A 12,512-nucleotide genomic window follows, 5' to 3' on the forward strand; every position below is an offset into this window, starting at 1 on the left:
GGAGGCGGGGTGGGAGGAAGGCCTGCCTCTGTGTGGGTGCTTAGTAGCGGACCGCGGGCTGCAGTGCAGAGGATCTGTAGGGCCCGCCAGGTAGACGGGGCAGGACATGCCAGGCTGTGACGTCGTGGCTGGAGCACAGCCACGTGGACACACCTGCGGAGGGCAGGATGCCTCCCTGTGCCTGGAAGTTGTGTGGAAGGTGTCGGGGGCAGGGCAGCCAGAGTCTGGATGCCAGGTGGGAGTGAGGAGCAGGGGGTCCAGGGAGGGCCGTCCAGTAGCCACAGCCCTGCCCAGTCCTGCTCTTAGCTCTGCAGAGCTTCCGTCCTTAGTCACCTGAGCTCCATGCCTGCCTTTCTCCTGGGGGTTGTAGAAACAACCAGAACTTCACTCCCTTGCATCCCAGAAGGGATCGGCTGTAAGGATTTCTGAGACAGGACCCAGGAGCATGGCACCTCCCCTGCTTTCCTCCGGCTCCCACAAATGCTCAGTGGGGTGCTGCTTGCACACTGCTGCTTTCTCAGCTGACTCTGCCAACCGCTTTTCCCTTTTTGTGTGTTCTGCTCCCCACACCCTGCCCTTGCCCAGGACAGTTGGTCTCTTTGGTCCTTTGGGGACACGGCCTGGAGGAGGCAGATCTCAGCACTGCACAACTGATGCTGGGGAGCTTGGAGCAGGCAGCTCTGGCCAGGATGTGCACACCGAGGGGGGCACTCCTGGGGTGGGGAGCCTTAGATAGGACCTGGGGCCCCCAACCTGCAGTCCTGTGGGTGGGAGACTTTCAGACTGGGAAGGCCTCTGTCTGAGCTTCAGCTTCCTCTGGGAAGTGGGCACCCATTTACCTATAGGCATTTGAGGGTCCGTTCCTGGTGCTGGGGTGCCTGATACCCTGCATGGGGCCCATGCCTTCCTGGAGGTTCGGCGTCACACTGATGGCATGCATGCCCCTGTATACAGCCGGTGCTGCGATGCAACACAGAGGAACACAGGGCCGTGAGGACGGACGACGGGAGGCAGGGGTCTGAGGAGTCAGCCCAGCGGGGGAGGACGAGGAGAGCTCACGCATGTGATGGCCTGCAAGGACTCAGTGTGGCAAGTGTGTGCAGGGTAGGAGGGACCACTGTGGGCCACGGAGGCTGTAGTGAGCGTCTTGATCCTAAAGCTTCAGTAGGTCATTGGAGGGCTGAGCCCAGTCAGTCACGCAGCTCAGGATGGCCTAGTGTGAGGCCACTTGGGCAGGACTGGGCTTCACAGCTGAGCCACTGCTCTGTGCTGTGTTATTCCAGGCAGTTTTGCACCCTCTCTGAGCTGTCTCCTCCCCTGCAAAGCACACCGCTGTTGCTCCTTCCTGTGACCCCCTCCCACCAAGGCTTGCCTCCTGGCTGGGCTGCAGTGAGTCACTCCCAGGTCCTCTCTCCACATACTGCCCCCTGCCCCAGTGACCACAGCAGGCCCCAGAGATGATCCAGGGGAGGTTCACGAGCCTCTCCAGGAGACCCCCACCCCCCAAGCCAGCCCCAGGTGCTCTGGAATCTGCTCCATCAGCAGACGAGCTGCATGACTGGGCTCCAGAGCCTCCAGGAGAAACTGGGTGCCTCTTGCACTGTTACTCAGGGCCTGTTCTGCACCCAGACCCTGGGGACTTGGGCCCACCCTGGCAGAGCTCACAGCAGCCCTGTTAGGGGCCCCTGGAAGGCTCTGTGGAGGCCATGGCACCTTGCTGAGCCTGGAGAGATGGGCAAGGTCTACAGGGATGTGTCCACATGCAGGGCTAAGGCACGTACATGTGGGGGTGCAGGGATAATGGAGGGGCCGGAGGACCTCCAAAGCCAGGCACTGGGATCCTTCCTGCAGGGGGAGCTAGCCTGGTGCATGACGGGAGCTTTGGCACTCGGGAGGCAATGGCGGGCAGAGATGGAGGCCTTGGTGAAGGCTGAGCCGTGACACACAGGAACACAGAAATGTGGCTGTGGGGAGAGAGTGGAGCTGAGCAGAGCAGTGAATTGGTGGGGAGGGTACAAAGGGCAGGTCACTGAACCTCACTTTCAGGGACCTGGGGTTGGGGTTTTCCCAACACACTGATGTGGGCAAGGAGAGAGGTGCATCTGTAGGCTCTTGTCCTCTTCGTGTGTCCAACCTGCAGGTCCACATGGGGTTGTCCAGAGTGAGTGCAGAGCAGGAAGAGGAGGGGGCTGCCGGGCTGAATCCAGGATGGCCTGAGAAATGACACGGGGGCTAGTGACACGACACACGGCCTTCTCCCTCTGCAGAGCCTAGATGGCCGCAGGGGCCAGGCACGCATCATGAGGACCCCCATCCATTCCTCTGCTCCCGCTTGCCAGTGTCAGCTCTGGCAGAGTGTCACTCTGGGGAAAGATGGACTAGAGGAGAATGGGACGTGGTCGAGTGAAGGGACACACAGGCTGAGGTGTGACTAGGCGCCCAGCGCAGCCCCTGCTTCCCCTGGGACTGGCAAGCGACCACAGGATAGGATGACTCAGCACCGTCGAGCAGTGGGTAGTGGCTGGACACGGGGGAACTCCTGGTGGACAGAGCAGAAAAAACACGTTGCCTGTCAGGGTAGGGAGTTGGTGAGCAGGCAGCCTGTGGGGTGGGTGGCCCTGGGGTGTTGAGGGCCCAGACTCTGTGGCAGCTGCAGACAGAGCCGATTCCTGCTGAGGTGGCCCCTCTCCATCCTCTGTGGGCTGCCACCTCGCCCATCTCCCACCCGTCCTCCGCAGCCCGCAGCCACAGTGCCACACTCCCAGGCCTCCCCCCTGAAGCGGCGTCTTCCGCACTCAGGTCTCTGCTCTGGTCCGGGGCCTGAGGTGCAGTCGGGGATGTATTTCCCCAGGAGGAGGGGCAGTTCTGGGGGAGGGGCGCAAAGGGGAGAGTGCACGACCTCTCCCTGGACACCCTCAGTCAGCAGAGCAGCATTCCCCTTGAGGTCTGCACTAATATAGTGATTTATTGCTTCTTTAGCCACGTTACCATGGGTTACCAAGTTCAAAGGGAGGGAGGAGAAACTGACGAAAATAGTGGCTCATCCGGGACAGTCTTCCTTCTCTGGCTCATCCCTTGAATTCCAGCACCCAGGCGCAAAGCCATGAGCTCTGCCTCTTTCCCTGCTGGCCCCCTGGGCTGCAGGAGGCTTCCTAGATGTGCGTCTCTGAAGGCCCCACGGGGACCTCTGCCTCTGCCTCCCTGCTCAGCTGCTCACTGCCATTGAGGCCCAGGGGCTCTAACTGCCTTGACACCTGTGCTTGCAGTACCTTCTCCTCGGCTTGTGTCTTGGGCCGGGCCTCGGGATGGGCCTCCTCCAGGGTCTCCAGCTTGGCAGACCTCTCGTCAGAGCTGGGCTTGGGGTTGCATGAAGGCTCGGTGCCCTGGGAACTCTCCCCATCCTTGCTGATGGCTGCAGAGGACAGGCCCCGTGCCATGGGCCGCACCCAGCAGTGGCTGAGGATCTCATCAATGTGCAGCCGCCGGTTGACGTCCGGCTGCAGCATGCGGCAGATGAGGTCCTTGCACTCACCCGTTAAGTGCTTGGAGCGGGGGAACTTGACTCGGTGCTCCTTCTGGGTGCGCAGCATCCTCTTGATGTTGGAGTCGTCGTAGGGCATGGAGCCGCAGACCATGATGTAGAGGATCACGCCCAGGCTCCAGATGTCGTACACCTTGGGCTGGTAGGGGACGCCCTGCAGCACCTCGGGGGCTGCGTACGCCGCCGACCCACAGAAGGTCTTACTCAGCGTCAGTCGGCCACTGTCATCCCGCAGGCAGCGCTTGGAGAAGCCGAAGTCGGACAGCTTGATGTTGAAGTCCTTGTCGAGGAGAAGGTTCTCGCACTTGAGGTCTCGGTGGACGACGTCCAGGTCGTGGCAGTACTTAATGGCCGAGGAGAGTTGGCGGAACTTCTTGCGAGCATCATCCTCGTGCAGGGCCCCCCAGGTTCTGATGAACTCAAGGAGGTCGCCCTGGACCCCGAGCTCCATGACGATGTAGACCTTGCCGTCTGATGTCTCAAAGATCTCGTAGGTCTTGATAATGTAACGGTGGTTCAGCATGGCCAGAATCTCGATTTCCCGGGGAAGGAACTTCTCCAAGAAGTCCGTGGGGGCTTTCTTGCGGTCGATGATCTTGACCGCCACGTTGGACTTCAGGCGCTCAGAGTAGGCAGATTTGACCTTCGCGTACGAGCCCTCTCCCAAATGCGTCCCCATGGTGTAGCCTCGTCGCCTGAGGACGCCAGCGTCGTCCATGGCGCCGGGAGCACCCAGGGCCTCTGAGGCTGCCCTCTGCACCCCCGCGGGACAGGGGCCAGCAGCGTCCTCAGTTACCCCGCGGACAGAGGATACCCTGGGCAGGCTGGCCTGCCACCCCTGCCTCTCAGAGACGAAGACTCTGGGGTGGAACGCCCAGCATTGTCTCCGGGGCAACTTCAGTCGGTGAAGTCATAATGGAGGGGTGCCCTCGGGGAATGAGGCTCTGACCTGAGCCACCTGGACTCGGACCCTGCAAGTCTGGCCAGCGGGCTGGAGCAGACCAAAGGCCAGCAGGGTGGCCTTGTGCGTGCCTGGGACCTGAGGGAAGAGGAGGCTGCGGGGAATATATCAGTCTGCCCAGACTTCCCCACCTGGAGCCAGGACGGCTTGTGGGTCAAGCCGGGCATCCCAGGAAGTCCAGGGCAGGTGGTCACATGCGTCCCGGTCCTCACAGAGCACTTGAAGATACACTCAAGGGAGATACACTCCCTTGTTCCTTACAGGGCTGATCCTCAAAGACAGGCTGGGGCCTTTCCATGTTCCTCATGGGTCCACGCTTTGGCCCTCTCCCAGCCGATGCCCTGTGCCAGGCCTCATGGCATGGCTAGTGGTCCTTCCCGCAGACAGCTTGCTCCTCTCCTGCTGAGGACCGCCCATCTGCTGTGCCCACGTCCACAGGCACCTTGCTCCCGGCGGCAGGTGCGAGGCCGGCCCTTGGGGCGCTGTCCCCAGCAGCTTCTCGGCTTTCCTCCTGGCAGCCGCGGCCTGCTGTCCGCCCAGCCCGGCCCCGCGTGCCTTCCCCTCCTGCCCCTCCGCGGGCAGGGCCCTTTCTCCAGAGGCCCCTTTGCTCTAGGATCCGGGCTTCCCCGACACTCTCTGGGCCACTTCTCCGTATGTTTGACACATTTTCCGTCGTGTGTGCCTGGGAAGCCACACTCCCTTGTTCCTTACAGGGCTGATCGTCAAAGACAGGCTGGGGCCTTTCCATTTTCCTCATGCCTCCTCAGCAGCGGGTCGGCCTTAAAAAGACCACGTTAGGGCGCGTTCCTGGGCCGCTGCCCGGACCTGAGCTGCAGGTGCGCGGGGTGTGAGGGCCTTTCGGGTCCCGGGTGCTGCTTCACCCGCGCCGCTGCTCCGTGGCCCGCCCCTCTGCCTTCGCGCTCCGCCCCCGACGCCCCCGCTCCCCACGGCGCCCCGCCCCTTGCTGTGTCCGCGGTGCCCGCTTTGTCCGTCGTTCGGTCCCGCTGCTCCTCCCCCACCGTCCCTGCCCTGCGCCCTCAAATTCTAGGCCCTTCGGAGGCCCTACCGCCCAGGCTCCGCCCCTGAGCCCCACCTCTCTGCTTAGCCAATGGTACACTTCATTTCCTACAGTCCCGCCCTCCCACCGGGCCCGCCCCTCCGCTCCCGCTCCCCACCTTCCCCACCTTAGGCCTCGCCCCTTTCGGGCACTACCGCCCATGCCCCGCCCCCGCCCAGTCAATGGCCCACACTCATTGGAAGGGCTCAGGCCCCGCCCCTCTCATGGGCACTCATTGGTCGGCAGCGGCGCCGCGGGCGGGAGGCGGGGCGGCGCGGAACCGAGCAGGACGGCCGCCATCTTGCTGGGAGCCTGAGTTGTTGCTCGAGGCTGCGGTCGAGAGTGCGTGCGAGCTCGCGGCGCAGCCCAGCCCAGCCGGGGCCCAGCCGGAGCCCTCTCCCTCCGCCTCTCCGCGCCCGGCGCCGGCCCCAGCGCGGCCCTCTGACCCTTAGCCCGGCCCGGTCCGGCCTCCCCGCGGGGTCACGCAGCAGCCCCGGGGACGATGAACGGAGGATAAATGGTGCCCAAGGCAGACAGCGGTGCCTTCCTGCTGCTCTTCCTGCTCGTGCTCACGGTCACCGAGCCGCTGCGGCCAGGTGCGCGGCGCGGCGGGCGCGGCGCGTGGGGGCGGGGCGGGCGGCCGGCCGGGGGCGGGGCCGCGGCGCGCGGGCCGAGCGGTCCCGGGCCTCCCTTCCTCGGCGGACCCCGTCGCGGGCGGGCGCAGAGCGAGGCCAGCCCGCTGGTCGCCGCGCCCCCGCCCGGACCATGCCCCCCGCCCGGGACAGCGGCGTGGGTGAACTGGGCTCCGAGCGCCCCGTACGTCAGGGAACTTCGTTCTGGAGGGATGTTGTCTTTGGTCCCACACCCGTGGAGCGTTGCGAGCCTTGAGGTTGACTGGAGCGGGCGTGATGTGCAGGGCTCGACCTCGCTTCTGGGGCCTGGGAATTCTCCGGCCGAGGAGCCGCGCGCCTTCCTGCCGACCCAGCGGCCGGGGTCGGGCTGGTGCTGCGGGTCGAGAGAGTAGCTCGTGAAGGCACCTGGTTTCCCGTGTTTCCGCCCAGCAGTGGCTTGGTGCCAGCGTCTCAGCCTACAAACTCCTCAGCTGGAAAGTGGCAGCTATGTCGTTTATTGTCACTCAGTGAGGTATTGGCAGTTGACAAGTACTCGGGCCAGAGACCGGCCCCCGAGCTGGTGCGCTGCCCGGCGTCCGGCGTCGCTGGTGTGGGAGCCAGGCACTTAGGAGTGCCCCTCATATGTGACAGTTAAACGCTTTCGGAATTCCTCTTGGAGCTTTTGTTTTTATAAGTAAGCTTGGGGTGGATACTAAGAATCATGGCACCAGATGGTCCCAGACAATTTTATGTCTACCTGTTTCTGGTATTATCTCCCCCTCCATTGAACAAGAAAACAAAATCTTCAAAGGCAGATCCGGTTTATTAGGCACAGGCGCCCTGGTGCCGGAGGTCCACCATGGTTTTAGTGGCCTGTGAAAAGTGGTTTAGTTTAAAATCACCAGGGAAAGGAAAAACAAATTTTTAAGTCGAAGAAACTGTTGTAGTATGCACACAGATACATTCATTTTTATACCAGGGCAGCCAAAAACTATGATTCTTAATTTTTGTTTTATGGAGGAAGAGGTCCATAAAGGCAGAAGTGTCCAGAGCTGTCTTCTGCGGGTGCTGTCAGGCCTCCAAGGGTAAAGGCAGGCTGGAGAGCACGGTGGGGTGTGGCCCTCTGCGGTGGCCGGCCCGGCTTCTGCCCCAGATGCGCCCAGCTCTCTGCCCTCTGCCTTTGCCATCTGCACAGAGTGTGCTGCCTCCTTCCCCGCGGCTCCCTGGTGGCCACGGCTGTGGGCCTGTTCTCAGCCTGGAGTCTCTCCGGTGATGCTTCTCTGGATGCCCCAAGTAGGGCCAGTTGCTCACTACCCTGGCTATTGTCTAGGTGTCAGGGTGACTGATTTTGGGGTGGCCTTGGTTAGGAACAGAAGCCAGGAAAAGGGCCACCTGTGAAGGAGGGCACTGCGTGGACTCCTGAGGACCAGAGCCACTGGATTTGTGGGTTCCTGTGATTAAATTCTTTGGAAAACATGTCTACACCTGTGCAGAGGTGAGATGTCCTGTTCTGGCTCCTGGGTCCCAGTTTTACCCATCAGGTCACTGGACTCTGAGGGGTGAAGCCATACACACATCATGCCTGTCTTCCTGGGGGTGCCTCTTGTTTACGTCTAACATTTGCCTTGGTGATGGAGGTGACCGATGTCCCCAGCTCCTCTTCCCTTGCCATCCGACCACATACACTGCCAGCTGGCTAGTAGAAATTCAGAAAGTGTCTTCAAGTGCTCACTGCCTGCCCATAGTAGGGATGCTCAAATGAAGAAAATAAACCCCTCTTCTTGGAGCACCCTTCAGGTGTGGAAGTGGGGACTCAGTGTAAATTGGGCCACTGAGTGGGGGGGCCCAGAGGCAGGCAGCAAAGGTGGCCAGCTATGAAGACTTCACAGGAGACCTCACCCTTAGGTCTGGGTTGGGGAAGGGAGGTGGCTCTGGTTAAGGGAGCAGAGTTATCCTTTTCACTCCACGACTCCAGATGAGAATTTGGCCACAGCTCTGACTGGTGTGAGTTGCCCTGCAAAACCTGGGGGGCTCCATCTGGTTCCCTGATACTGACTGGGCAGGGAGGTGGGACTCACTGTGGGCCACTGGTTGTTGTGTGTGCTCTTGTGCCCTTCCAGGCAGGAGTCCGCTGGCTGGCGCTTTTGAGGGGGGCCTTCTCTGGTCCTGGCTTACATTGTTTCTGTCAGAGTCCTGGCTCAGACCCATACTTGGATGTGAGGAAGGCACCGGGCAGAACCTGCTTCCCACGAGGCAGGGACTCCTGATTTCTGCCAGGTGGACACCTGACTACTGGGGCCAAGCCACTTTGGGGTCTTCTCTGATGCTGGCCAGGGGCTCGAACTTTTCACAGACTCGGGGCAATGTGAGAGTGCTGAACTTGACCTTCCACTGTAGTTTCTTTGAACTGCACATTTGCTCTTGGTTGTTTGAGGGTGTGTTATGTGCCAGGCGCTGTCCTAGCACTGATGTGTATTGATTAATTTAACTTGTAGGTGGTCCTGTTGAAGTTGATACTGTTAGTAGCCCCATTTTACAGATGGAGAAGCTGAAATGCAGAGAGTTCATGAAGCGCATAGGCTGGGGTGAGATTCCAGTGCGGGAAGTTTGCCCATCTCTTGTCATGCACCCTTGGCCACGGCTCTGTCCACTGCAGCTGTGCATGCTCTGTCCTGGCCACCCTCAAGCCAGCTGTGGTGCTCCAGGCCACCTCCCTTCCCCTGTGAGACGTGGTTGTCCAGGTGAGGGTGCAGAACTTTATTCCATCTGAATAGGCTGAGGGTTAGAAGTAGCCTGACCCCAAATCCCTTCTATGGTCAGCCATAATGACCAGCGGTGGTGTGTACTGTGGTGGGACAGAAAGACTGGGGCCTCTGCTGATGGATAACAAATGTGGAGGAACAGTGGGGGCCACTAACTGCAAGATCAGCCTATTGACCCTTTGTCTATGCAGGGAATGCAGCAGCAGTTGCTGATTCTAAAGCTGTGTTTTTGTGGCTTCAATTATGAAAGAAAATCATGCTTTACTGTCAGCCACAGCTCTGTGCAGGGTGATTCCCTCTCCCCCAACATGGCTGAGAAAACACTTGCCCCCCAAAGTGAGTGCTGTGTCAGCTTAGGTTGCTGGCTGCCTGATGAGGTCTCAGGACTGGAGGTGTCTTCCTGGTGCTCTTGGGAAGGCTGGCTGGAGAGGCAAGCGGCTTGTCTGAGGTCTGGTGAGCAGAATAGCTGGGATGCAAATCCGGGTGAGCTGGCTCCTAGTTCGGGGTTCTGTCCCCTTCGCCATCAGGGACCTGGAGGGGCCCGTTGGCTATGCTGAGCTAATAAATCCTCAGTGAGCTGACAAGTGGCCTCTGGAGCAGCACAAGCGTTCGTGACTAGGAAGAGTGTGGATATTTTACAAGCAGACATGGTTGAAGTCCATAGAAGAGTTGGAAAGTTGAGCTTGCACCTGGGCTTGCAAGGCGCCTCCTGAGTTGAGAGGACTTTCCTTTGAAGCCCCCCCGTGTCGCTGTCGGGCTTGCCCCACGGGCAGACTGGGCTTCGGGCTTCACAGTTTCCTTTTGTTTAGTTGGAATACTTTCCAGCCTCACAAGCTACTGGATTTTTTTTTTAATAAAGAAACCTTTTGTTTGGAAATAATTTCAAACATACAGAAAAGTTGCAAGAATAAAATTAGTGCAGAGACACCCTCATTTCCTCTACCCAGACTTAGGTGTTTTTAACGTTTTCCTTTATCTGCCTTATCCCCCATGTGTGCACTTGTGTGTGTGTATGGCCGTGCACACTTTTTTTTCCGAACTGCCTGAGGGTAAGTGGCATGGACCATGGCCTGTCCCCTTGAACGCATTAGCCACTGCAGAGTGGAGGAGGCGGCTCCTGATGGCTTGTGTCCCAGGAGACGAATGGCAAAGCCTCCCCACCGCATTGCTTGCAGTCGCCCTGTAACAAGCTCTCACTTCCACCTGCTTTCTGCTGGGCACTGTGTCACCACAGGAAGATGCTGGGAGCACAGGAAGCACTGTGGTTAAAGCCCCAGTTGGCCCAGGTGGCAGCGAGTCAGAGCTGTTACGTCGGTTGGTGGGTCTGGTCCTAGGAATGAGGAGTGTGCCACTGTCCCGCACTTTGGCAGGTGTATCTGGCCCTGCTCCCCACTGTCAGGCTGCACCGCGCCTGCTTCTCAGGCCCGGGTCGCCCTGCCTGTAGCCTTCCCCGGTCCTTCCCAGGCCTAGCGCAGCAGCGCTTCATGTCCACCCCACCCCCTTGCCCTGGGCGATTTGCGGCACTATCCAGGCAGTGCTAGGAGTTGTGGGAGGTAATCTAGTTGTCGACCCTCCCTGCAAAGACGGTATCTTACCTCCCTTGATACTTGGCATAGGGAAACACCTAGTAGTTTGTTGATGTAAGCAAAATGTGTCAGTGACAACTAAGGACCTACTAGACAGCAAGGGATTGTTCCCTCCTCACGCGTGCTCTGGGACCTGGGGTGCGAAGGAGTTGGTGAGCGGCCCCCTCCCTTTCCTGTCTGCAAAGCCGGTTGGGAACCCTGAGAGCCTAAAGTTGGGCCAGCAGTTTTCCAAACAGAGTGACAGGTGGGCTCACAGTGTGATTATGTGATGGCTGGATTTTTGTGTCTGGCGATTTTACCAATTGACTTGGGATGTTTAGCGAAAGCTGTTCACATCTTGGCCTGCTGCTCCAGGCTGGGCTGTGGATCGGTGTGGACAAGGTCGACCTTGGCAGGCCAAGTCCAGGGGAAGTGAAGGGCCTGTGGGCTGTAGTTGGAGTGCAGGGGGCTGGGGACCCAGCGTGTTCTGAGGCATCTGGGCATTAACTTGGGGTGGGAGGAAAGCTGAAGTCTGGTGGCACTTCACACACGCCATCTGTAGAGGGCGCTGCTGCAGCACATCACAGCTTGTCCATCCTGGTGGGCTAGGAGCCAGGCCCCTGGAGCTACATGGCCTGGGGTCAAGTCCCACTCTGCTGCCCACCCTGACTGCTCTGTGCCTCAGTTCCCTCATCTGCAACACGGACATAACAACTCAGAAAGATGTTGAGACAAAGTGAGTCTGCAAAAAATTCTAAAAAGTGTCTGCCGTAAAGGCTGTTAATGGTAGCTGTGGATGGACTTAAGTGGGTGTAGGGACGCCTCTGAAAGTGTGTGGCTACCGGCATAGGGGCGTATTCCTTGGGAGAGGCCTGCACCTGGGCGGCAGCAGGGCACAGTGGCTTTGAGCAGTGTTGACATGCAGTGAGTGCCCAATGAGTCTAGCCATTCCAGTGGCCTGGGGGCGGGCAGTGGGGCGTGTAGCTTGCCGAGAGCCCCCAAAAGAGCCACAGTGCTTTGGACAGGGCTAGGATTGTTACACTGACATGTTTTGCTCTTTGTCACATTCATGCTGTGTCCCCTGGGCCTGGTCTGGCACAGAGTGGGCGCTCAGAAATCAGTTATTGAACAAATGCACAAATGGCTATTTATATTTTGACATAAAGAGCAGCAGCTCCATAGCCAGCAGGCCTTGCACCTGCCCTGTGGGGCTGGCAGGGACAAGGGCCCCATGGCTGCCTGCAGGAAGGCCTGTGGAGGACCAGTGTGGGGGGTGCTGCAGAGACCGCGGCCTGGGCTTCACACTGGTGGGGCACTTGCTCGCTCTTGCAGATGTGAGCTGGGCTGAGAGGTGAGAGCAGGTGAGGGCTTCTCATAACGTGGATACTCGCTGAAGTTCACCAGCCACGCATGCTGGGTTTGGGAGGGGTTAGGGGGCCCCAGGAAGCCTTCAGGGTGGGTGGGCCCAGCTGCCTGTCTGAGGCTGCTCCCCACATGAAGACATGGCCTGCCCTTCCCCGGCCATCACCTAGCATAAGCCTTGCTTGAGAGCTGGTGGGGACGGGGAGTGACATACCTGCCTCTCTGCCTGTGTGGCTTTCATGTGGGTCAGCCTGGGCTAGTTGTTGACCTCAGTTAGTGCCCCTGCCCCCTTCTGGTCCTTGTCTTTAGGCTGGCTTCTGGGTCTCTGGCAGTTAGATCAGCTTGTCATCTCTCTGCCCTCAGCTGTAGACTGATCTGTGTTGCGGCTGGACAGGGCTGACAGCAGAGCCCCAGTGGGTAATGCCGGGCCATGAGGACCTGTCCTTCTTCTGTCTCAGAAGCCTTGTTCCCTGGGGGACCTTCCTTGGGAGTTCATAGCTAGGGAGAGGGTTGCTTGGGGTACCCTGGGGTGCTGGACAAGGGGCAAGAGCCACCTCAGAGGGTGCCCCAGAGGGTCAGCCAGGAGATGTGAGGTTTTGAGACCCTTTGGGCACTTAGATTGGCATCAGGTCTCCTGATGCAGAGACCTTTAC

The 12,512-nt window shown here is 59.6% G+C and overlaps 2 protein-coding genes across 3 annotated transcripts in view; one reads left to right on the top strand and one right to left on the bottom strand.

Annotated features, from left to right (window-relative positions):
* Nucleotides 1-2,284: 2,284 nt before the first annotated feature.
* LOC130680720 (testis-specific serine/threonine-protein kinase 1-like) lies at nt 2,285-4,733 on the bottom strand. Its single transcript, XM_057491939.1, has one exon. The coding sequence runs from the start codon at nt 4,257-4,259 to the stop codon at nt 3,153-3,155; it is 1,107 nt and encodes a 368-aa protein (XP_057347922.1). The 5' UTR covers nt 4,260-4,733; the 3' UTR covers nt 2,285-3,152.
* A 1,081-nt stretch (nt 4,734-5,814) lies between these two features.
* Nucleotides 5,815-12,512, top strand: part of DGCR2 (DiGeorge syndrome critical region gene 2) — an 85,320-nt gene continuing 78,622 nt past the window's right edge. Inside the window, exon 1 of one of the 2 annotated variants that reach the window (XM_057492236.1) lies at nt 5,815-6,155. In XM_057492236.1, coding sequence (XP_057348219.1) covers nt 6,077-6,155 — 79 coding nt within the window. In that variant the 5' untranslated portion in view covers nt 5,815-6,076. The remainder of the gene's footprint in view (nt 6,156-12,512) is intronic. The other variant, XM_057492235.1, reaches the window with a different exon arrangement.

This window comes from Manis pentadactyla, chromosome 14 (assembly GCF_030020395.1).
Source record: "Manis pentadactyla isolate mManPen7 chromosome 14, mManPen7.hap1, whole genome shotgun sequence".
Taxonomy (NCBI): domain Eukaryota; kingdom Metazoa; phylum Chordata; class Mammalia; order Pholidota; family Manidae; genus Manis; species Manis pentadactyla.